General features: G+C 39.3%; 1 protein-coding gene across 1 annotated transcript in view; it reads right to left on the bottom strand.

Moving 5' to 3' along the window:
• Nucleotides 1-6,076: 6,076 nt before the first annotated feature.
• Nucleotides 6,077-27,281, bottom strand: part of LOC145396997 (uncharacterized) — a 26,014-nt gene continuing 4,809 nt past the window's right edge. The window contains exons 2-6 of the mRNA XM_080270221.1: nucleotides 24,217-24,368; nucleotides 8,644-8,953; nucleotides 8,160-8,312; nucleotides 6,548-6,687; nucleotides 6,077-6,080 (exon numbers count right to left, since the gene is read on the bottom strand). Of these exons, the coding sequence (XP_080126347.1) occupies nucleotides 6,077-6,080; nucleotides 6,548-6,687; nucleotides 8,160-8,312; nucleotides 8,644-8,953; nucleotides 24,217-24,368 (759 nt within the window). The remainder of the gene's footprint in view (nucleotides 6,081-6,547; nucleotides 6,688-8,159; nucleotides 8,313-8,643; nucleotides 8,954-24,216; nucleotides 24,369-27,281) is intronic.

The following is a 27,281-nucleotide window of genomic DNA, read 5'->3' as shown; positions in this document are numbered from 1 at the left end:
AACGAGAAAATGCCACCTGAAGTTTCTGATGTGTCACAACATAACCACTAAAGGTACTGAAGTGGTTCTTGTTTTTTTAAAGAGATATATCCCTTAGATGTTTTTACAGTCAGTTTCATTACATTCTGCATCTGTGCACCTGCACAGGTGCAACGGAAGTATGTATAGGTTAGCTGCAATAAGTTCAAAGGCATCAACATATTACTATAACAGCACTGAAAATTTTTCATAACACACTGAGCCAGCACACTGTTGAAGGAAAACAATGGAGATTACTTATGTGGCGCCCTGCATAAGCTTTGACAATATTATTATTATTATTTTAATAATATTGTATTTTTTCTAGTGATTATGCAAAATAACGTGCTGAGAAAAATATAATATTTTATTAACGTACTAGTTTTATCTTTTTTCTCAGTCACAATAACATTAATATGAATGGAAAATAATAAGTAACCCCTTTTTCATGAACACTGATTTTAATACTCACCATTATAAACTTTTCCTCCACTCATGGCTAGCAACAGTCATCTTTTCCATCCAGCCTGAAACTCTCCATTTTGGCATTGAACAGATCACACGTGGTGCATGTGTCAACCATTACAGGTGAAAATCCCATGTTAAATTCTGTTTTAAACACGTGAGTGATAAAACTGGCGGTGGCTTTTGCAACACCAGGGAACTTTGTCATCATAAAATCAAGGTACAACCTGTACAGAGCCTACATGATGAGCTCTGTGGAAAGGTTCTTCCGGTGACGGGATTTTGCTCGTGAATGATTTCCAGTGTTACAACCAGCGTACTCCATCCCTGTGTCACACAAATCCTTAATTTTGTGTACTTTCCACTCACTCGCATTAAGATTTCTTTTTCTAACAGTGGAGGCCAGGCTTCTCTCTCCTCATCCCTAGAAGTCTTCTGCATGCTCAGTATCACTCATGGTGCATAATAAGCACTACAACATTCGCAAAACATGCAAAAAATGGAGCACGTGTTGCAAAAACGTAGCCTCCATTAAACCTGCATAAACATTTAGCAACGCTACCCATGCTTCGTATAAGCTGTTCCCTGATTGGCTGACAGCAGGCAGTATTCCCACTTTCACTCAGTAAATGCAGTCTAGAAGGTATAAGCGCCCGACTCCTATTGGCTGAACCACCATTGGCTGGCTGTGGGGGTGTGTCGGACTTGTGCTATTGTGATTGGCTGGAAGTTTCCCATGTGGGCTATGTTTTGGTGATTCTAGCAATCCATCCAGGGAGAGTCTGACAGCAACAAGAACCAGGGTTCTATACACTTCGTATAAGAAAAACGACCCTATTGCTGGGATCACATAATAGTAAATCCATCATGACAAGACAGGGCAGGGTTTGGGAAGTTGCCTGGTAACACTAACTCCATTTCACCTGCGGCGGCGCTAACAATGTTGTGATTCTAGACGCCTCTAATAATAATAATAATAATAATAATAATAATAATAATAATCATAATAATAACAAAAAGGTTGGTTGGAGAGGAGGACTTGTTATGACTGTCATAACAGGAACGCTACTACTCCCTGTGTAGTTATTTTCCCTCCGCCAACGAGGTTATGTTTTTACAGGCGTTGGTTTGTTTGTCTGTTTTTTTTTTTCTCTCTCTCTGTTTGTTAGCAAGTTCACTCAAATAGTTGTGAACAGATTCTACTGAAATTTTGTGGAAGAGTGGGCCATGGACCAAGGAAGAAATGATTAAATTTGGGAGTGGATCCGGACCCAGAGCCTGAGTATCCCGTACAGTATCTCCAAAAGTTCTCAATGAATTTCAATAAAATTTTGTGGAAAGGTGGGCCATGGACCAAGAAAGAATTTATTAAATTTTGGGGGGGATCTGGATCATATATCCACGGATCCGCATCCGGATCCAGATCCTTTTTAATGGCAAAGGCATTGGCGGAGGCATGCGCTCTCCGAGCGCTTTCTAGTTTTCCATGTTGTCACAATTCACATGAGTCTTCATTGAGACCAGTCCGGCAACGTCCTTTTGAAATTATTTATTATTGTTTCCAGGCATTTTTATTCAAATAAATAAGGATACACCGAAGAGCTATAGTTAACCGCTCAGTTCTAAGTCAGGATGTAGCAAGATTAATATTATATAGAACACATCAAAGCAGTGACTGAGATAAGTGTTGAAATATCTGAGTGCATGGTTGATGGATTGGAAGAAACTTATTATTTTACTAAACTGCAGTGTTAATCTCAAGATTAATTGGTTATTGTTCAACGAAACATATCTGATTTTCGGTTGCCTATTGATATGCCTATAGCTGTGATCCTTTGCCAGAGAAAAATATCAGTTCAAATGACGAAGACTGAACACACACACGAAATTCCAGTGTAAGACATCAATCCCTTCATTACGATTACTTCTTACTTTTATTTGCTGGTACCAGATGATTACATTCAGTTTAGAAGTTAAACCCTCAGTTTCAGATTGTCATCCCTAAGCTGAATAAAATCGTTTAAGGACAGCAACAATAAAATGAACAATGCGCTATGGCACTGAAGAATAAACCTGAATATACATAACGTGATTCAAGCTGCTGATAAGTATCATGGTAATAAAGAGGGTATTAACGGTTGTATTTGGCGGAAGAGCACAGTGAGGTCACCAAGTAAGACGAGGCTGGCAAAGAGGTAGCAGAGGACCAGGATGTCAAAGTCTCCCTGCATGTGGTCAGTGTTTTTTGTCACCACATTATTCTAGTGTGCTTGTTCTAACCTGTCGAAGATCCTTAAGCATTATCAGCTCAGGACACCGCGAAAACAGATTAAAGGGTTTGTTTGACTAGGTTCGGTTTGGTTTCATCTGACAAAGATTCACAACGGTTTTCGACTTAGTTATTGGCCAAGTGTAGCCAGAGTGGAAGACAAATCTGACTAGCAACCAATGAGACTGATTCCTACCTTACAATTAAGACTTATAGAATATAATGCTACCACGACTTAGTACTTGAATAGTTGGAGTGATCCAGACCCAACAGATGATTCAAATCGTGTATAATAAGCTCAGAGATTCTCTCCTACGTTAATAATCAAAGCTCATCTAAAAACACGATTTAGTATCTGAGTTGTGCAGTGGCCTAGTTCTGTCGGACAGATACCAACGGACTAGAGTGTCGTTGCTCTCAACACCTTCCCCGTCTCTTGCCCACTTACATATTTTTACCGTACTACTATTTTCAAATTAATTGATTCAGCTGCGAGAACTCACTAGTAGTCAAGGGGTTTGTGAGAGATGTATCTAATTTCTCCAGTTATTTTTATTCTTTCTATTTCCCGAAGACTTCTCTAGATGAATATTTCCAGCTTAGGTGGGACTTTTTGAAATAGTGTGGGCAAAAATAGGCTACATTAATACCTTTAACAGAGAGGACTCTACTGAGCTGCACAAAATTGTCTGTACACAGCAAAGAATAAAACTGGAATACGATGTCTTGCTCAATAATTACTTTAGTACTTCACCGTCATGCAGTGCTTTGTTTGATTCCACACTTGTGTTCTAGTATCCTTCTAGTGCATCCAGTGTCTTCATCACCTCTCTTTAATTTATTCTCCATATCATGGTATCATCTTCCTTAACCCTTAAGAGACGGGTGTCAGCATATGCAGTCCAAGAGTACAATCTTCACGGAGTTTTCAGCATCATGTTTCTGCAGTATATTTCAGACCTTCAGTGCGATGATGTATTTTCCATTTCATTTTTGCTGCAACCAGATAATCTGTGCTAACCCTAGACATGTAACTTTTTTAGTGTTACACTACAGGTAACCCAGGGTCCATTGGACCCCCCAATGTAAAAAATATATGTATGTTTGTTGTACTGAAATATCCTTTGGTATATGTGCAGTTTCATCTATCTTGTTTCATTTAACCCTGAAAGGCAGAATATTTAAAGCAAAAAAATAATATACATTTAAAAATTGAAAATAGACAAAAGACAATATTTTTTTTAAGCTGGTTTGCTGCATATTTATAAGGTGAAATTTTCTTTTCTTTGACCCTCCTTTTAGGCTATGGGTAAAACTTTGTTAAAAAAAAAAAAAATGGAGAAACAGGGCAAATGAAACACTTGCAAATGAGATAGTAAAATAGGGTATTGTTTCTTTTTACGTAAAATTAAAATGAAATATATTTTACATAATTCTTATACAATTTGTAGGTTCCATACATGTTCATAGATTTATCACAACATATTTAGAACTTAGATATGAAGTTTGTGAAAAAGTTTAACAAAAGAGAATCTGTTTACAATAAGGAAAAATGACCAATTATTTGGGTAAAAATAAATAAATTCACATTCTGTGTACGTAGTCCTGGGCACAAGTACATCTAAATACAATTTGTAACATATTTTCCAGAATAACACACACTTTTGCTAACATTAACAGGCTTATCCCTGGAAAGGTTACCATTTTTTTTTTTTACACCACAGGTAGCTGGGGTCCAATGGACCCCAGTGTCTCTCAAGTGCCAAATCAGTGCCAGGTACAGGAATGACCCCATCACCTCCTTAATCTACCTAACTAGTCACGAAGGTAGAAGGAGGGTCAGGTCCCGCGAGTTTTATATATAATGACTAGGGTCAAATAGACCCTGGGTTACCTGTTTAGGGTTAATATAAAATGGATCAGTGATAGATCTGAGGTTCATTAAGCATATATTTAAACCAAAGTCGAAAAGTTCCCCCAAGCTTGACTAAAGTCGTCAGAGACAACAAGAGCACATTTCAAAAAACGTCATCGGATGGATGCTGTTAATTTCTCGTGTTTCTTTCTTCCCAGCGCCCAACAGTCAGTTCAGCAAGAAAGAGGAGGATAGTGGAGAGGTAACAGATGGTTAGGATATAGAAGACTCCCTGCGTGTGGTCAATGCTTAGTGCCATCACCCTACCTCTGTCACTGGTCTCTTCCTTTCTCTCCGTTGTTTGTCTCTGTGGCTTCCTCCGATTCTGTTGGTGCAGTGGATAGTGTTAAAAAAAAAAACATGCTTAATACTGAATATAATGACCACGAACGATATTTTAACTAAGCTCGCTGTTACCTACTTCAGTGTAGTGATGATTGAAAGCAAAAGAATACTTGTACAACCCAAATGTTTTATATTGCCTCTCTTTTGCCACATGATTTCCTTTACCAAAGCAAGTATGGAACATCAATAATCACGCGGTGGTGATTATATCTGAGGAATATCCTGTTACAATTTATATACTATATATATATATATATATATATATATATATATATATATATATATATATATATATATATATATATATATATATATATATATGTGTGTGTGTGTGTGTGTGTGTGTGTGTGTGTGTGTTATAAATAACTCGACTTGATAACTGTGGAAGTAAAAGTTGTTTGATGGAAAAGTGACAACGGTGTGTTGAAGTCATATATCCATATGGATGTAATGGCTATTTTTTTTTTTTTTTTTTTTTTTTGGGGGGAGGATATTATGCTGCAAAAATGTGGAACTAAGAAGGATAAACCTAGGGAGAATGTGGAAGGAGTGAAGGAGATAATAAATTATATAGATCTGACCATCTGGGAAGGTAACATAGTGTTTTGAGCAGAGAAACGGGACAGAAGACCTCATATATATATATATATATATATATATATATATATATATATATATATATATATATATATATATATATATATATATATATATATATATATATGTATAATCCGTTTGAGTATCCACTGCAGGACCGGCCTATCCCGACCGAAGTCGTGACGATACAGCCAGTGTATCTCTACCAAGTGGCTTAGGCTGTCTGGTAGAGATTGTATGTAGGGTGAGAAATGCTTGTAAGTGTAACTGTAGAGTTCGAGTGGCTTTGGATGTGTGTGTAGTCAGTGAACCAAGTGTAATCGGCACCCGCAAGCCGACTGGGTGCAGGCATACTTTATAGTAAGCGACACTGGTTCAACCACAGCATCCCTTGTGTCCGCCAATGCAGTACGTGGCCGGGTGAACACTCCCAAAGTTTATTACCCTGGCTGGGCGCGAACCCTGGCTCACCTGTGTACGAAACGCACACTATATCACTGTACACAGAGGCTCCATATATATATATATATATATATATATATATATATATATATATATATATATATATATATATATATATGAGGTCTTCGGTCCCGTATACCATTGATAGAGTGATAGCTAGTTAGCTAGCTTGATAGACAGATAGACAGAGAGATAGACAGATTGACATATACAGACAGATAAAGAAAGATAGTGCTAGATGTATATGAGACTAGCACAGTGGCTATAACCAGAGAGTAGGGAAGTCAGATGATTCAAGTTGGGTACAGAGAACTACATTGGTGTTGTGTAATCATACTTTTAACGGCTACTTTAAGTTCAGAATTTTTATAGGTAAATCAGGAGGATATTAAAAAAATAATTAGAGCTCCAATTAGTGGCCTAATTCCGCTAAGCATTTCAGAGAGAGAGAGAGAGAGAGAGAGAGAGTTTCCTGCGTTGCAGTTCGGGTAGATTCTTCGAACCAGTAAGACACTAGGCCACTTTCAGCAATTCTGGTAACCACTTCATCAATCCTTGGCTTCAGTGGCGAATAACTTTGTAACGCCACCGATACACTGAAGGGCCACGCACATTCCTGTATTCGAGATTATAATTTTAAGCAGAATAGTTTAACAGTTGGTCTTTATAAGCAATATAGTTGGTTTGTTATTGCTTTCTCCGTTTTTTCTTAACAACTTCATCTTGATGACGCATTTTCAATTTTGTTCCTACTATTTACAAACAGTTCAATTCAGTGGGGCCACTTATAGTGAAGGAGTTAAAGAGGGTCACATCTAACATATCCATTTCTAAACTTACATTCCGAGCTGAGTACAGTCGTCTGGAAGTAACAGTAATAAACTGCAAAATACGGCATCGTCTTCGCGAGGTTAATTACCCATTAATTAAAAATCTGATAACGACAGCCAACAGTGAAATACAGCTCCATAATCCTATCCCTGCTCCTTATATAGGATTCAGAAATCTTAGGAGGAAAATGGGCAGATATGAGGTGTCAACAGGTTGCTTTATGAAATGGGCACACAGTGTGAGTCATAAAAGTTCTCGACTCCATCAGATATACTGAACCATCCTCTACAAGGTCCCTGTGCAACAGACCCACTCCTATAATTGTCAAGAGTTTTGACTCAACTAGTACTTAAATTGATGCTTGAATCCTTTGGTTATCCTATTAGTTTTCACAGCTGGAGTTGTGACATCGTGCAGAAGGAGATGTTATCTCAATATTCCTTTCCCTGCCCAACCGCCGCAACTCACGTATATAACATCCTAATCTTCATGACTCCCTATACTGACGCTTCAGATTCGTGCCCAGGACTTTTATCCATACGTTGATGCCGGCCCTAGCATACCATACAGTTTTCATGCAGTCTGTATTTCGTATCAAGCACCAGCAACATTTTTATCCACTTCATTTCTCTTCCCTTCACTTGCACATTTAACTTTTCAGAGAATGTTAAAATATTTTATCATTTCAAGTACCTCTTCTGTTACATAAACTTTAACAGTCATGGTGCTCACAATACTTTTCACACATAACCACTCATAGAAATTCACAAAGCCACAAAAATCTTGGTAACTCTTTATTATCAGAGCATCATGGACAGTCAGTTGATTTGAAAAACTATATACATACACACCTGCAAACAACAAATTATCTCCTCATAATGAACATCTCCCCCAGCGTTCCTTACACTAGAACCTCTTCCCAGTGTCCTTGCATATGCCTGTTAAACCATCCCGCCCATGAATAGATATACAGGTCTTAACATCAAATGCTTGTCCGCATTCTACATAGATTAGGGGGAGCCATAACACTATTTCTTCAAGAATTTGTTTCATGGTATTTCACGTTAATATTTTCCTTATATGTGGCTGATGCCGGGGCACGCTTATAGTAAAACGATACATAACAAGCACTAGATTATAAAGACCTAAAAACAAACGATTAGCTATGGAAGTCATGCTACAAGGTCACCTGAAGCAACAAGTATACGGCTTCCTGACTGGACCCAACTTTACTCTAAAACCAATCACCAGACGTACCTTCATAACACGTACAAATGGAGCTCTCTGTTCACTATTAATTTTTGCCATGGTATATTTGAGGTATTGACGGCTGGAAATGTATCCAGCTCTGCCGTCTGTCACCCAAGACTCCGGATCAGAAGAGAGTGATATGAAACGTTTAGACAGTTCCTGAAACATTGGGAAAACAATTGCTTCTTAATTTATGTAATGTTTCCTTACGGTTAAATCTTGACACTAAAATTCCATCATACATAATTTCTTAATGTTGCCACCAAATAATCGTTCTTTGAAGAGGAATTATATCTGACAAAGCAATGAACAGAATCCAGTTTCATTAACCCTTCTTGCAATGAATGTTTTCCAGTCCTAAAAAAAAAATTGTCTGATAGGAAAAATAAGCCAGTGAATAGAGGAGCGGTTGACAGCTGCAGTACTCAGTGTTAAAATGCATTAATTGCCATGAAATATAATGCACCTAATCGAACCATAATGCACTTACTTTCAGATATTTATTTACGGAGTGATCCATGAGGCTACCGAAAAGGGGCCCTAGTCCAACTATACCGAGGTCTGAATCTTGAAACGCTTGGAAGGTATCAATAGTGCGAGGCTGGCGGGTGACGGTGAGGAAGGCGGTGAGGTTGGAACAGTAAGACACCTCCAGCACCATCCCATACAGCCACAGGAAAGTCACTACTACCCGGCCAGTGTTGGTGTTGGGCTCACGTGCCACTGGCTCGCGGAGATGCATGGCAGTGACATGCAGGTAACTTGAGGTCAGAGACTCCAGGTAAGATGCCTTATGCAGGCTGGAACAGGTAATCAAGGGAGAAGCAGTTTGACATTAGCCAACATATTTGCATATACTGTTGTTCGCCGTTTAATACCCTTTTTGATCTCAAGAATGCATTTTAAGAACTAATTCCTCAAATTACAAAGGAACATCGTCGTTTTGGTGGAATGCTATTGGGTCAGCTGGTTCTATAAGCTCGAACTCAGTGTATCATAGCTTCAGGAGTCTTCACCATTGTTATTAGGGCGATCTTTCCTTGTAAATGTGCACACACATTAGGCCTGTGTAAAGAAAAAACATAATGGTATTCAGGGTGAGACGTAATTCACGTGGAAAATTTTTTGAAATATTAATTTCATTGCAGATTTCAGTTAAATCCCCGGGTCATTTGCAATGTATCCATGAAACATTGCCATGAGATTTCAGCCAAGTCCTTCATGATTTTCTGCATTATGCCTACAGCACGTAGAATGAATTTATATAATGGTTATACAGTTGCAGTGGTTCCGAATAAAAATGAGTCAGCTTCCCACGTTTAGTGATCGGTTGATGGATTTATATTGTATAAGATTGTTGTTGTTTTTTTTTCCATTAAAGTTATTTAGGGTTTATCATTTCATGTTCAAAACACTAAAATTACCCTTAATCTCAGCAGTATAACTCATAGTTACACTCGTAGCAGAAAGTCTCTCAGCAGGAAATGAGCTGAAACCCTATTTGTTTCCTAAAATATTGCCGAAGTAAATAAGTAAAGCAGATGTGTAGTGTCTTCCTGCGCATTCACAGAAGACACAGAATCTGAATACCCAATCCTGCGATATGTATGCCTATTTCTTTCTTATCTATGTGCTCACAATCCCCTATTTCCTATCATTTTCATTTTTGCTAGGGAGGCTGAGTCCCTCCCCCAAGAATCACTGGGGAGTCACTCTCCCCAAATATCGCATTTGGGATGAGAGTCCTTTATACAAGAAGCACTAACATATCAAAGCCATATCTGCCCTCCTTTCGCTATTTCTAAGAATGTTAAATTTGATGGTGGTAGTGGGGGGGAGGCACCCTTAAAATCATGGTTAGAAAATTGTACGAGTATAAAGTAGAAGACTTGAGTAACCAGATGAACTAACCTGAGAAGGTTCACTTAAATCTTCCTCCTGTTACAAGCTATTTTTCCACTAACTGTGCTGACCTTCCCAGAATCACCTGAGGGGTTACGTTCCCCAAGAATCACACGACGGATTAGAGTCCATTGTACAACATGTGCTAGATATCAAAGCCATACCTGTCGTTCTTTTACTACTATAATTTTTAATTTGATAAGGGGGGCTGACCCCCTTAAAATAATGGCTGCAAAGTAATGTGTAATGGAAAACTTTCCCAATACCCAGCCGATCTCACCTGAGAAATTTCATTGAAATCCATCTCATAGCCCAGGAGGAGTTAAAGCACACACACACACACACACACACACACACACACACACACACACACACACACACACACACACACACACACACAGCCTGAATCTAGCGCAGCGGTAAGGGGAACACTGCGGACATGATACCATCCCCCTTCGGAAGATCTTAGCCACAAGGCGTCGATGGTTGGCTAAACGTTTTATCAACATAGTTCAAGGTGTATCTCCTTTAAAGCCTCTGCTCGAGTTGCCATGGCTTCGGTTCACGACCTGCTCAAATACCCTTTGATTTCAAGTACGCCAATATTTAAATAATATTACCTGTAGTTATGCTGGAATCAGAATATCACTCAGAGCAAACAGTCAAATGTATAATGACAGTAAAGTTCTATGATCTTCAAGTAAAAAATAAGAAGCCAGTATTAAAAGTTTTACGGCATTGTGGTGACCTGAACATCGAACACCACTTCTACATTTTTAGAATGAAAAAAAAAAAAAGCCTGTATTCTCAATTGTTAAACTTGACATAATAATAATAATAATAATAATAATAATAATATAAAAGTAATCATCATCATCATCATCATCATCATCATAATCCATCCACAATCTAGTCCTATTGCGTCCCATGAGAAGCGTAATAACCCGGGGCTAGGCAAGTTGGTCCTGACATTTAAGATGAGTGACCAGCCTCATTCATCCCTGAGTGGCATTACATGAGCAATAAACCCCAACCAACCCTTGGATATAAACCTTCACCGGCTCAACCCAACTGGAGTACCTATATTACCCACTAAACCACCAGGTACCATAATTTGGTTATATAGTTACCACCCAGCATAGTAAATGGTTTCCTGGTGTACAGAAAGCCATTTAGCTTGTCACTCAGTGTAGAGTTACCCAGGGGCAGAAGGAAGAGGGAAGAATGAAGGAAAGAAAAACAAAAGAGGGAGTGTAACGTCACCCGTAGGCAGAAGAAAAAAGAAAGAGTGAAGGAAAGAAAGTCAGAAGAGGACGGATGGAAGAGAGGAAAAGGCAGACACCCAAAACAGCACTACATCGAGTGAGTGGATGGTGAGAGCCCCCACCTACCACCACCACCACCAAAAAAATAATAATAATAATAGTAATAATAATAATAATAATAATAATAATAATAATAATAACAATAATAATAATAATAATTAGTATTAAAAATAACAATAATAATAATCATTATTATCATCATCACCATCATCATTCTGACCATATTAGTCGAAATAAAAAAATAAGGAAATGTTTACGAAATTTAATTAAAAACATAGGCAACGCTACGCTGTTGCAACTCTCCATTTGATCAAGTACATACCCCCTACATCCCTGTACACCTGATCAAGTGCATAACGGCCCCCACCCTCCCCCAGTCTTTGCTCTCAAAGGTTGGCGTAACGAGAACGCCATGGGGACACATACCTTGGGCCCTTCAGATTCCTTGCGCAGGTCGTACTGATATCTCAGTATTTTTTTTCTTACTATTTTTTTTAACACTACTTAAAACACAGCATTCTACCTACGAAAAGGTACCAGTTCACTATAAGACACATAACGATGTGAAATTTCATAACTCTATAGTGGATACGTTCTGAGTTCTGTCCCGGAAACGAAATCTCTACTCCTGGTCAGAATCCCTGCTGCCCAACTCTACAGACAGACACTTATTGATCCTAGTGATAACAGCATCCTCCTCTGACTTTGTCAGGTGGAAGGTAAAAAAGGAATGATCTCCGCCTCAATGTTCCTTACGTTGGTGTACCTATTTGAACACCAGTGGCCATGAAATTTTCGAAAAATTATGGAACCAAATGTAATATAATAATCTGCGATTCAAAGTTGTAAATAAAAATGACAAACTTTAAGTATCTATGACTGTGATGAGGACCTGGTATGCTGCCAATATGGTGATACCGTTTGTGCAGAATCTTCCTCAAAATTTAACACATATTACCATTTATTTTGAGGGATCTCTTTGGCAGTTAACTTACAACTGTTTTTGTGGGATAAAGTTCAGACTGAATTCCATATTACAGACTTTGTAACCCACCACCTGACAAAGTCAGAGGAGGATGTTGTAACCACTGGGATCAGTAGGTGTCAGTCCGTAGAGTTGTGCGGCAGGTCAGCTTGCTGGGTGTAGAGATTTCGTTTCCGGGCCAGATCCCAGAAAGTATTCACTATAGAGTCACGAAATTTGACATAGTTATGTGTCTTATAGTGAACTGGTGCCTTTTGATAGGTAGAATTCTGTGTCTTGAATATTCTTTTTAATAAGAAAAAAGTTAAAAAAAAAATACTTTTTCGTTTCCGGGCTAGGACTGAAAAACCAACACAGGTACAGGTTTCAAACTCTCCGGGCGTATGTGCTAATAAGCCTCCTGGTGCCTTTTGGTAGTTAGCATGCCATGAGATTATATAATGTTATGAAAGAGCGGAAATATATAAAACCGATTATTTTAATGCAATTTTACCCTCCACCTAACAAAGTCAGAGGTGGATATTGTTATCACTGATATCAATTCGTGTCCGTCTGTTGTGTTCGGTGGCAGGGCAGCTGCCGGGCGTCGATATTTCATTTCCGGTCCAGAGCTCAGAAAGTATTCACTATAGAGTTATGAAATTTCAATAGTTACGTGTCCTATATTGAACTGGTGCCTAAAAATGTTGTGTCGTATATATATATATATATATATATATATATATATATATATATATATATATATATATATATATATATATATATATAATTAAAAAGTAAAAAAATATACCGATATAGTTATGTCCTGAATGCGTTCTCTTAACGCCCACCTTTAAAAGAAAAGATTAAAGGGGGGGGGGGTTGAGGGCCGGTATGCACTTGGTTAGGTGTGCCTGGAGGTGAGGGGGTATGTGCTTGGTCAGATGGAGGGTTGCAGCAAAATAACATTGCTAATGTTTCTATTAAAACTTTTCAACTATTACATATAGGAGGCAGAAATTGCACATGATAAATGATTATATAAATATTTAATTATATATGAAGTTTCTTGACTGCACCTATTATTTAATTATTAAAAATGGCTGCCTAACTGAAAAAAGGACGAGTCACAATTTCATCATATCTGCTCATAAATTCATTATTACCATGGATGAAATACTGAAATTTTTAAATTTTAATATCCCTGCGTTATACAGAGGGGGGGAGAGGGGGAGGAACTTCGTGCGCTTATTTAGGTATGCAGGGAGGAGAGGGGGGTATGTTCATGGCCAGTGGAGAGTTGTTACAGCGTAGCGTTGCCTACGTTTTATTACAAATATCAAATAAATAGGCTGAACACTTGCTTACATACTTTTCTGTTAGTTTCTCTTACCATATTACCTAGCTCATACTCCAGTCTCTCTTCCTTGAATATTATGTATACGAGTGCGAGAAGTATTACTTCAAATATGAGATGAGCTGATTACTTAAGAGACGATAAAAATTCCGACACACTTATGAATACAGAATCATGGTTAAATCCTCTAGCAGAATAGAGTTGTGGGGTGGAACCCGGATTTGAGACATATACAATGTTTTATTGCTGTTTCTTGTAGATCTGACCCTACTGATCATAAATCAGTTGAGTGCAAGGTTCGCACCCTTTGAGGAAATTTTTTTATTACCGAAATTCAAAATGGCCACCATTTTGACCATACACACATTTGTGACCATAACTCGGCCTATTTTTGTCTTAGAGTTCTGCTTTGGTGTCATTTCCTGTGTGTTCAGGGGCTAGGAATCAATTGACGCATATATCATAAACATCCAGTAACATTTTACTGGATTTCTATTCAACTGGCAAAAATAAAGTTGTCATTGGAATACATTTTTGGCTACAAGAGCCATCAGTTGACTTAGAGATCTCTTATGTACATATCCTCAAATAACTTCTAGAGGTGTTCTTTCTAAATCCATAGTATTCCATTTTAAACAGAACAAATTAAATTGAGAATATCATAAGAAACATACACATTGATAAAATAACATAATATTTAGAATGCTTCATAACAATCCATTTGTCATGATATACTGTACTGTCACTAGTATCCAATCACTCAAGAGTCTACTCAAAATCCTCATTATCATCATTATTACTGAGATTGTAGTAATTGTTCTCTGGTTTCAGCATTCATCACCACCACAACACGCACAGAAGATGGAGCATGATAAATGGGCTGAGGCACAACTATATCCGGATGTTAAAGAGGGTTGTGAGGCAGAACATCCACATTTGATCAGTTTCAGCACCTCTACTGGAGCAGGGGACACATCAGATGGCATAGCTAGAGGTGAAAGCACCTTATTTGGTGCATCATACGTCCATCTATGATGGACTGGGTTTAAATCTGGTGGATCTGGATTGAGAGCACACCTCTAGATAGCTGCTTGTAAGTGAGCTCTACAGACATGCTTTTCAAATATTTCTGTAGTCGGTGGAAGAACTTCTAGATCCGATGCTGAGTTGAGCTTGTTGTTAGACATCTTACTGGACCAAATCACATATCTGAGTAATGTCATATTCTCCTCAAGTGGGAATCCATAGCATGCAGCAATGTATTTGGTGGCTTCACACACTACACTGGGTATTTGTTCTTCAATGTTGCCCAACTTACTAAGAGTTCTTTTAGATTTCAGAATATTGACCAAGGTAGATTTGCCAAAAAATCAAAGTCAATGACATTTTTGAATCTGACACATCACTGATATACTCGAGGGAACTGGGCTTGCAAAAGGCGAGGGACATTAACCTGAAGGATGTGCTGTCATATGAGTCAGCAGGGATAACACCATCAGTGTTTGATACAAGGTCAGGTGATATGCCCATACCATCATCAAAATATACCCTAAAGAAAAAGCTCCAAGTTAAGGTGAGTAACCCTACATCATCTCCAGTAATAATGATGATAATGAGGATTTTGAGTAGACTCTTGAGCGATTGGATACTAGTGACAGTACAGTATATCATGACAAATGGATTGTTATGAAACATTCTAAATATTATGCTATTTTATCAATGTGTATGTTTCCCATGATATTCTAAATTTAATTTGTTCTGTTTAAAATGGAATACTATGGATTTAGAAAGAACACCTCTAGAAGTTATTTGAGGATATGTACATGAGAGATCTCTAAGTCAACTGATGGCTCTTGTAGCCAAAAATGTATTCCAGTGACAACTTTATTTTTGCCAGTTGAAGAGAAATCCAGTAAAATGTTACTGGATGTTTATGATATATGCGTCAATTGATTCCTAGCCCCTGAACACACAGGAAATGACACCAAAGCAGAACTCTAAGACAAAAATAGGCCGAGTTATGGTCTCAAATGTGTGTCGATGTCGGCCATTTTGAATTTCGGTAATAAAAAAATTTCCTTAACGGTGCGAACTTTGTACTCGACTGATTTATAATCAGTAGGGGCAGATCTACAAGAAACAGCAATAAAACATTGTATATGTCTCAAATCCGGGTTCATTCGTCTTCCACCAGACCATAGGTAGTTTGATAGGTAGTGTCCACAGTTTACAAGGGTTCGAATAAGGAATGCAATATAAACCAACAAATATAAACATCTATTAGGATTTGAATATCATAATCTGTAGTTCACAAAAGTAGCACGTAACAAAGAAGCACCGGCGGTAAATAAAACTTAAATCTAAATGCAGTGAATTGTATATGTACTGTTTAAGAATATCGAAACAAGGGTTCAAACACACACACACACACACACACACACACACACACACACACACACACACACACACACACACACACACACACACACACACACACACACACACAATATAAAACAACAAACAAACATCAAAACATTTCAATATCATAATCTTATTTCACAAAAGTAACACTTGTCGAAGAAGCCCCGGCAGCAAATAAAACTTAAACCAACAGAACAAAGAAAATGCAGTGAATTTTACGTGTATAGTTTAGGGACATCGTGACTGATCCTACATGTTGTATTATACGAGTATCGGTCAGTAAAAAGCTGCTGTAACGTGGAAAAGTCAAGCAACTGTCTAATATTGCTTGAGACTGGACATTCTTCCACAACAATGCTCTCGGTCTGTACAAGCCCACAGACACACAGGCGTTCCTTTGTCGGGAGACGGCCTCTCACCCATCTGTTCCATCACCCCGTTTCCAGACACAGTCTGTGCCCTGATACTCGGAAACGAGTAAACGTTATTCTGCAGGTATCGTTAACAGTGTGTCGTTTCGTGTATAGCCTATATCGTGAACACTAAGATCGGGATTGATTTTATACACCATACACCTTGATACCTCAGACTTTTAATATCAGGGACCTCATTATTTATAAAGTTACGTATCTTCTTCCCATTGGGTGCATTAGCATGCAAGACTTGAAATCACAAACATTAAAGGGCCATCAATGAGGTCAGGTCTTTTGTATGACATTGTATAATAAAACTTACATTGCCTCTTTGTAATTGCATCAGGTAATGTCGGGTATCCCAACTCATCGTATAAAACATTGTTTGGGGTTGACTTCTTCACTCCTATTTGTTGCTTTAGGGCCCAGTTGTATAACTTGATAACACGTTTACAGTCAGCTCACACCCTTGATTTACAGCTATGCAGGAGCGAGGACATCAGTGCTGCGTCAGAAATTCGTAGTTCAACTATGAATGATGCGTCATTATTTTTTATGATGAAAATCACAAATTTCAAAACACGACACAATTCATATCTGACGTGTACCTTGACTGTGGCTGACGCCGCGACTGCATAAAACCAGAAGGGGAGTTCCAATTTATATTTAAAACCACATAAATGCAATACAAATCAGTCAATTGGAGGTTTAAAATACGAATCTTTATATGTCAAAGTTTTCACCGAGTATCAAACCTTTTGTTTACAGCGTTGTATACAGACCGTCTAAGTTAGATGAAAACGATTAATTACTGTAAGATGAAATAAAATCAGTCATGCAAGCATGGACGGCGTTATCTGGGGGGACTTCAATAACCCCAGTACTGACTGGAAAATTTCGTGGACATACAAAGATGAGGATAGGTTTTTAGAACTAGCAGACGATGAATTTTAGAGTCAGGCAGTGAATACACTGATACTTGGTAATAGTATACTCTTAATTACCCTGGCAATAGACATTGATTTAGTAAATTTTTTTAACGGTGAAAATATTACTAACAACAATAAAAATATATTATAACTTGATATTATCATAAACTGTAAAATCAGGGTAGCCTGCATAGCCTGTCAGTAGCTAACTTGAAAAAATAATAATAATAATAATTTCAATAATGAGAAATAAATTATCAACACTTAATGAAAAACGTCAAAGAAGTGTAGGAAATTTTCACAGTGCAATTAATGTCTGCTGAACGATAAAAACATACCGATAATTACCCAAAGAAAATTATCACAATAACTAGAAAGCAGAGACCGCATACTTCCGCCTGAACCATTGCCACTAAAAGGGATCCGGATCCGGATGGAATACAGGATCCGGATCTGCCCCCAAATTTAATCAATTGTTCTTTGACCCATGCCCCACTCTTCCACAAAATTTTATTGAAATTCATAAAGACCTTTTGGAGATATTGTGCGGGATACGAGGATCCTGATGCTGATCCACCCTCAAATTTAATCAATTCTTTCTTGGTCCATGGCCCACTCTTCCAGAAAATTTCATTGAAATTCATTTAAGGACTTTTGGAATATCGTGCGGACAAACAAAGATAGTTCAATACATAATCTCCTCCAGCTTCGTTGGCGGAGGTAACCAGTTGGGATGTCAGTAAATATTGAAGAAAGCATTGGTTACAAAAGGAAAATGTTTGAAAAGTATAAACGTACCGGAAATCAAGATGACCATATCGAATATTTTTAATTACACCTCGGGTGAGAGTTGGAACTCTATATGTGGAGACAGTGAGTGGACAGGGAAGGGAGTTGGGGTATTTGATGGAGAAAAGGAAGGTTGCAGTACTGTGTGTGCAGGAAAGTAAATGGAAAAAGAAAGCTGGTAGACTGATGTAAGTTGCTCTGTACTAAAGCACAGGCTTATGAGAAAGGGAGGAATGGCGTGGGGACAGTGTTATCCAAGGAACAAAAGGATAAACTAGTGAACGTGAGCAAATGTGATAGGGTGATGAGTGTCAAGCTAGACCTGAATGGGACAGTGGTTAACATCATATGTGCATATGTTCTACGGGCTGGTTGTGAAGAGGAGATGAAAATCTCAAGAGATCAGACGGATCAAGAGTAACACAGAAAGGAAAAGGGATAATCCTAGGTGGAGTCTTAAATAAGCTCGTGGGGAGAAGCAGAGCCGTGACTGGGAGAGTGCATAGTGATTGGGGTGTGGGAGAGGAATGAGGAAGGTGGGGAAGATAGGAGATTTTGCAGTGGCATTTGATTTGGCGATTGCAAACACCTTGTCTGAAAAGAAAGCGAACTAGTTTTTGACCTGCAGTAATGGAGAAAGTTAAACAGACTTTCTGGTGTGCAGGATATCTCATCTGACAGAGGTTAAGAAATGCAAGGTCATAAACGGGGAAGTATGACAGCACAACACAGCCCGGAAATGGTAGACTGTAAGATGAGGAGTAGCAAGAGACGGATACCAGAGAATGAGACACCCAGGATCAAGTGGTGGAGGTTAAAGGAGGAGGATCTGTGTAGCCAGTTTAAGGAGAAAGTTTTGAGTGAAGTTAGACCGATGGAGCGGGTGCAGCAGTGGTGGGAGGAATACAGCCGGGTATTACTGGGAGTGAGGAAGAAAGTTATAGGTATGTGAACTGGGAGGAGACCCAGTGGGGATAAGGGGATGCGGTGGTGGAACGAGTAAGAACAGGAAGTGATAGGGGCCAAATAGGATGCTAAGAAGTGGGCTACATTAACGTGACAGGAAGACATAGAAACTTGTAGGCGGATAAATAAAGAAGCAAAGAAAGTGGTGACAAGACCAAAGATGCAGTCTTGGAGTGAAATGTATATGACTTTGAAAAACCATAGGAAGAGAAAAAGATCTATGGAATATCGAAAAACTGACATAAGGTAACCAGGAACTTCACTCAGATAGAGCACGTAAAGGACGAAGAAGCAGTGGTTTTATGTGACCAGGACACGATCAGGGATGTGTGTAAAGGACACTGAAAAATTGCTCAATAAGGAGACTCGGAGTGTAGTCTTTGTGGAGGAAGATCCACATGAGGGTTTAACAACAGAAATAAACATGGAAGAAATGATGGCGCTGATAAGAATGACGAACGGGAAGGCAATGGGACCTAATGGGATACTCGCACCAGTGGAGTTCTGGAAGTCGAAGGATAGCATTGGTGTGGCAACTAATGGAGAAGATTTATGAGCAGAAGAAAAAAAGGCTGGATGAGTGGAGAGATACTGCGATTGCACAGTACCCATTTACAAAGAGAAGGGCGACATCAAGGACTGTAGCAGTTATAGAGGAATAAGGCCGATGCCGGATACAATGAAGGTTTGGGAAAGGATTAGAGAGGGAAGGCTTAGGTAAGAGACAACGACGGTTATTGACAGAAGGCTTTGGTAAGAGACGACAATAGGGTAGGTGTATTTTAGTTTCATACAGGGTAGGGGGACGTCAGACGCAATTTGTGCACTGAGATAGATGATGGAGAGGCATAGGGCGAAGCAGAGGAAGTTGCATCTGCTATTCATTGACTCACAGAAGGCCTACGGCAGAGTGCCACGTTAGGAGGTCTGTAGGTAGATGAAGGAGAAGGGGGTGCTGGAGTTGTATATGATGATATTACAGCTTATGTATGAGAGAGAGGGAACCCAGGTCAGAAGAGGATTTGGACTGAAGGACAAATTTTCAGGTAGAGTTTGTTTACGTCAAGGATCATCTTTAAGTCCTTATCTTTTTAATCTAATTAGAGACGTGGGGTAAGAAATAATTCATGGGGTATGAAATAATTCCCTCTGGTGCACCCTCCTCTGATGATATCGTGCTATACAGCAACAGAAAAGGGGAGGAGAAGGGAAACTAAAAGAAAGGAGAGGAGATATGGAAGAGAGGGGAATAAAGATCTACAGGAAGAGAATGGAACACTCGAGATTTAATGAGGGTCATAATACAACGATTAGCTAGCAGGAAGAGAGACTGAAGAGAATTGGGAAGTTCCCATATAAGAATCGATGGTGGTCGAGAATGGAGATTTGGATGCGGAAATAACCCACACGGTGCAACTGGGATGGAGGAATTGGAGGAAGGTTTTGGGAATGCTGTGTGATAGAAGAATCGCCATCAGGCTTAAGGGTAAGGTATATTAAACGATGGTGAGACCAGCTTTGATGTATGGGACTGAGACGTCGACAGTGAAGAAAGAGTAGGAGGAAGAGTTGGATGTAGTGGAGATGAGAATGTTGAGATGCATGTGTGGAGTAGCAATGTTGAAATGAATTAGAAATGAGAGAATCAGAGGGACAGTGAAGGTAGTTGAGGTATCCAGGGAGTTGTAGGAATGAAGACTTCATTGGTATGGGTATGTGATGAGAAGGGACCAAGATTAGGTGGTGAGGAGAGTAATGGAAATGCAGGTACAATAAAAGAGGAAGATGGGAATGGCGAAGAGAAGGTGGATAGATTGTGTCAACGAAGATTTGGAAGAAAATGGGCTGAAAGAGGAAGAGACGCTGTGCTAAGGTGGATGGCTAAGATGGTCAAGCACATCAATCCCATACAGAAGTGAGAGATCGTGAAAGATAAAGAAGACACCAGAAATGTACGAAAATTACCCGGAAAACTAAATGATATTATGAGGTAAAAAATTCTCTTAAATCAAAGTCACAGTTTTAAAGCTTTTGTGGATTTCTCTATAACGAGTTGCAAAGATAAAAAATGATCAGATTTGAATTTGGTACTTTCCATCAGGGTAAATGGAAAAATATTAAGCCAAAATTGTTCTGTGAACATTTTTATCATGGGACTTTCAGTCAAATAGCTGTATATCAATTAGTTTCTGAGACAGTTCTATTACATAGGTGGAGACTACTGTTTTTGCTGGTATTATTAATATTCCCGCCTCAGAGTTTTGCAACGATTTCAGGAATCTGAAGGGACAAGATTGTGTGTCCCGGCAAGGGCCACTGCTTATAGAAAAGAAAAAAAATCCAAATCCTGTACATGCAGTGGAAAGGTATGTCAGAAAGAGTCGTATCAGTATTATGTTGTGAACTAGATAAGTTGGTCTTGTCTACTGGGGATTTCAATACGACTTGCACAAGGAATCTGAATGGCCCAGGTTATATGTCCTGGTATGAGCCATTGCTGATAGAAAAAAATTATAAATTTTCCCAATGGGGCCAAGGCCGTTTTAAGAAACAGTACTTGCAGACTAGTGGCTGTGCACAGGACAGTTACAGTGTTCTAGGTATTATTATTAGTGGTAGTAGTAGTAGTAGTAGTAGAAGTAGCAGTAGTAGCAGAGTCTAGTAGTAGTAGTAGTAGCAGTAGTAGTAGTAGTAGTAGTAGTAGTAGTAGTAGTAGTAGTAGCAGCAGTAGTAGCAGAAGTAGTAGAAGTTGTAATAATAGCAGTAGTAGTAGTAGTAGTAGTAGTAGTAGTAGCAGGAGTAGTGGTAATAGTAGTAGTAGCAGTAGTTTTAAAAAAGCAGCGGCAGCAGCAGCAGCAGCAGTAGCAGTATTAGTGGTAGTGGTTGTAGTAGTGGTGGTAGTAATAGAAGTAGTAGTAGCAGTAGTAGTAGTAGTAGTAGTACTGGTGGTAGTAGTAGTAGTAGAAGTAGTAGTAGTAGTAGTAGTAGTAGTAGTTGTTGTTGTTTTTGTTGTTGTTGTTGTAGTAGAAAAAAAATAGCGTCGGTTGCCTTGAGTGTTTTTAGATCGTTCGATTTTCTGAACGCAGGCGCGGATAGGTCGTCCATGTGTGGATACCATTACCTGCCATATATAACCATATTCCCTATTTCCTTCCTTCAAACTCCCTGAAAATAACTCTTCCTCCTTACGATCACTACTATCCCTTCCATGTATGAGATCCGAACACACTCGTCCTTTGTTCCAGATCTTTCCTTACTAAACATATGTTTACGGATTCCTAATGTTCGTCCTGTGTGAGCTAAATATCGTAGTTTATTTACCGTTAGTGACCTTTTCACTGGTTCATTCTTAATATTTCGTACTCTTCTTCAGCCAGTGCTTCACACCCTTATAATGATGTTGGTCCTGATACCCTCATGCATTTTTCATACCGTCGCTGTACATACTCCTTTTCCCATAAAAATTGATAATGAAATGGTGATGAAGTCTGGATGAAATTCATATTGATGCACGATTGAATATATTAGAAAGATGGCAAATTATAAGGACCCAGTTGTGATTTTGCTACATGAGAAACTACCGAATGCTACAAGTGGATCAGAGAATTGCAGAGCAGAAAAAGAATTGCGTAGTGTCGTAAAGGGTCGATGTTAAACAAGAGTGAGAGATATGTTCCACTGAATACCATTTAGTTGAACTTTAGATTGCAGGACAAGAAACCTATCATGTCGTTTATCCATAACAAATTCTGCATCATTATATTTATAAACCAGAGGGGCATTCACTGAAACGCATATCTCCGACGAGGACAACGAAATTTCCAAACCACTTTTCATAATGGGTTAGGGTTTTTTATTATTTATTAGGGTTTCGCAAAAAGTGTTTTCCGGATCCAGAATCTGTAATATGACCCGGATCGGTCCCAAAATTTAATCCTTTGTTCCCCAGGACAAGGGCTATCGACCCACCAAATTTGGTCCCAATATCTCTTTTAGTTTTTGAGTGATCCTGCTAACAGCCAAAAAAAAAAAAAAAAAAAAAAAAAACATGGGTGAAAACTTATTCTCTTTGTGGGAGAGAATAAAGACGTGCCTGTGACCTTGACCTTTGCAGTATACTCTGAAATTCAGATTGCTTCATCTTTGCTTCACCCTGAACCCTCCCACATAAGTTTGGTCTAAATAAGATCAAAACTGCTTGAGCTGACCTTCCTATGTGACCTTGACCTTTAACATTTTCCTGAGACCTTGACATTTAGTAATGTTCTCAAAAATCAGAAACCTCCATTTTTTCCATACACTGGACTCTTCCACAAAGTCGGTTTTAAATCTGATAAAAACTATTTAATTTGATCTTGGCATATCACCTTGACCTTTGACATAAGATATTGTTCTCAAAGCAAACCCCTTGGTTAACCTTGAACTCTTGCATCAAGTCTGGTGTAAATGTAGGTCGAAAGGTTTTTAGTTATCCCCCCCCCCACCCAAAACACACACACAGGTTGAGCTCTGGTCTTGCCATGCAGGCTTGGACTTTGATTGTTCACAAAACTGACTCACTTTGTTCTTGCCTTAAATGAATCCACATAATTTGCTCTAAATCTGATAAAAACTGTTTAACCGGATTTTGCTATTGCCCTGTGACCTTGATCTAAGACCTATTGTCAAAAACCGTAAGTTTCCTCATTTGTAGACCCTCAACAGTCCCACAAAGTTTAGTAGGAGACGGATTATTTTTTAAAGTCATTTTGCACACACACACACACACACACACACACACACACACACACACACACACACACACACACACACACACACACACACACACTGAGTAAATCATAGTACTTGCTCTCCTTTCGATATAAAATTTAGTGTTGTAGTACTGACTGGCCATTACCAATTAACCACAAGTAATGATACCGTACTGTAGTATTTACGGACTTTGAAAACTAAGGTGTAGTGGGTATAGCTTATAGAAAACATATTGAATGACAAACCTTCGAGCTGAGTAGTGAGCCAGGCAGTTGAGAACAGGCCCGCTGAGCAAGAATCCCACCGCCAAAGCCAGCCAAGTTTCTTCTGTAAAGGGCCATAAGGGTGCCTGCCAGCGGGGCTCGGGCCGGGGCACCCTCAGCATGATGCAGTTCACCTGTGCAATATACAGTACACTGCAGATTACATGTGTATTCTTATTTCTTCTTAATCGCTTCCATTAGATTTTTGTTTACTTCGAGACGATTATATTCAATTTTTTACGGTCGCATCGAACTAGGGGGTAAGATCCTATTATCACAGATTCCTTCTTTACCACAAAATTTCTCATTTGGTGAATAAAATCACCTGGACATAGCAAGAATAAACCAATGGTAAAGGTCATGTAAGTCAAGGAGTTCAACTCTTAATTACTCATACATTAGTCTTTCATATTTTATCTCATTACAGCCAGTCGAGTACAAAAACTGATTTTAAGACTGACTTCGAGACGTTAACAGAAATGAAGGCTGTTATCTAACCACACATATGTGGAATGTCTTTCCTTAGCTGAAAAATATCTCCTCAGACAGTAAGAATACCACACTAAGGACGTCACTGGCTAAGTCTACTATTACCAAGTCGGATCACTTCCTTCTAAAACGGCTCCAAGCCGGTACAGGGGGCGGAGCATCGGAGTGACGTCGCCTGGCACGAAACCACAGTTCAGTTGACTCCTGACCATGGTGGTGAGTGGATGCTTACTCCACTCACCAGATCATGACACATTTTAAGTCCGGAGAAGTGAGGGAAGGGACTGAAATGTGTGAGGGAAGGTGTGGGGGAGTGAGGGAGGATATGGAGGTGTGAGGGAAGATGTGAGGTGTGAGGGAGGATATGAGGGTGTGAAGGAAGGTGTGGGGGTGTGAGGGAAGGGACTGAAATGTGTGACGGAAGGTGTGGGGGTGTGACGGAGGATATGGGGGTGTGAGGGAAGGTGTGGGAGTGTGAGGGAGGATATCGGGGTGTGAGGGAAGATGTGGGGTGTGAGGGAGGATATGATGGTGTGAAGGAAGCTGTACGGGTGTGATGGAAGGTGTGGAGTGTGAGGGAATGTGTAGGGATGTGATGTAAGGTGTGAGGTGTGAGGGAAGATGTGGGGGTGTGATGGAACCTAGTGCTATATTGTAGGGTTAAACGAGTCCACACATCTTCCCCTTCTTCGTTTTCCTTTATTATAAGTGTTTAGTTTGAGTCTGCCCTTTTATTCATTTTGTTACTTTAGCCAACTGACGTCACACACAAGCCACGCCTTCATGCGCCGTGATGGAGAGTGATCCGACTTGGTATTAGTAGACTTAGGTCACCGGAGTCAAGAGAGTAAGAGATAATTCATGTTATTATGATTACCCATATGCTGAAGTGGAAGAACAGAAAATGTCTATACATAATGATTAGGTTAAAAATGGTCATGGTTTGTAAAGGGGATCATTCTTCAGGTTCTCTGAAAACAAGATATCTTAAAGTGCCTCCTCGATCAACAAATTATTTGTTATTGTTGTTGTTGCTTGTTGCCATTGTAACTCAGGGCTTATTTGAATGTGAAGTTGGTGAACTGCAGGGTGAAACTGCCTTTTTCTGCAGTCCTCCATCCTCCTTGCAGAAAATATGGAAGCAGGTTTGGGATGTTTATATAATCGAGCATCAGAGCCAGTCAGCTGTATTGTTGCCACCACGGGAAGGCTTTTCTCACCAGTTAAGCAGTTATGGTTGTTGTTGCTTAACCTAAGCCTGTCTGGAGGAGCATACCCGTCAACCGCAAACATGTTACTGACCCTGTGGGGCCAGTTCCATAGGTTTCATACACTATGATGTTTTAGTGCAGCATGTACTGTGCAGTGTACATTATGTGTGCTGTTATGTTGGCCTGTTCTACAAGTGCGGCACGTGTCATCGATGTCCACCCAAATTTAATATAAGCTGGTATTTGAAGACGGGTGGGTGATATCCTGTTCTAATCCTAGCTGGGTAAACTCAACCAGCTGTATCTAAAGATCCTATGATAGGTGGAAATTGGAAGGGAGGGGGCAAGCAATACAGGGTTCCGATCCAGGGGTTGTATTGAAATGAGCATGTAGGTGTTTCTTCAGTACCAGTCTTGCAGTGACTATAGGTGAAATGTTGCTGAAGAGGGTTTGGTGATATTTGCTCGACGATAATTTTCTGCGTCTGGTTATGCGTATGGATATGTCTCACTGTGTAACGGCAGGTAACATGTGTTACCGCAGGTTGCCGCGGAAAAATGTGTACCTCACATATCAATATATTCTAAAAAAAAAAAAAATGGATTTGAAACTCTAAGTGTAAATGAGCTATGATAGTGGTTTTGGTATAGCCAGTATTGGTATAGCCAGTACTGATACACAGTGTTGCCCTGCATGATCCGCAAGATATTATAATGATGTTATATAGGATGGGGGCAGAGATCACTGATCATATATACAATACACACACACATATATATATATATATATATATATATATATATATATATATATATATCAACAACCGTTTGAGTATCCACTGCAGGACCGGCCTATCCCGACCGAAGTCGGGACGATACAGCCAATGTATCTCTACCAAGTGGCTAAGGCAGTCTTCTCGAGATTATATGTACGGTGAGAAGTGCTTGTAAGTGTAATTGTAGTGTTGGAGTGGCTTTGGATGTGTGTGTAGTCTGTGAACCATGTGTAATTGGCCCACGCAAGCCGACTGGATGCAAGCATACTAAGCAAGCGACACTGGTTCAACCACAGCACCCCTTGTGTCCGCCAATGCAGTACGTGGCCGGGTGAACACTCCCAAAGTTTATTCCCTGGCTGGGCGCGAACCTTGGTTCACCCGTGTACGAAATGCACACTCTACCACTGTACCACAGAGGCTCCATATATATATATATATATATATATATATATATATATTTGTGTGTGTGTGTGTTTATATATATATATATATATATATATATATATATATATATATATATATATATATATATATATATACACAGGAGTGTAACGCGACGTATGACAAA

The sequence above is a fragment of the Coenobita brevimanus genome, chromosome 40 (assembly GCF_032717465.1).
Source record: "Coenobita brevimanus isolate Jiangsu-jjx chromosome 40, ASM3271746v2, whole genome shotgun sequence".
Classification (NCBI taxonomy): domain Eukaryota; kingdom Metazoa; phylum Arthropoda; class Malacostraca; order Decapoda; family Coenobitidae; genus Coenobita; species Coenobita brevimanus.
This window is presented reverse-complemented; position numbering and strand designations above follow the sequence as displayed.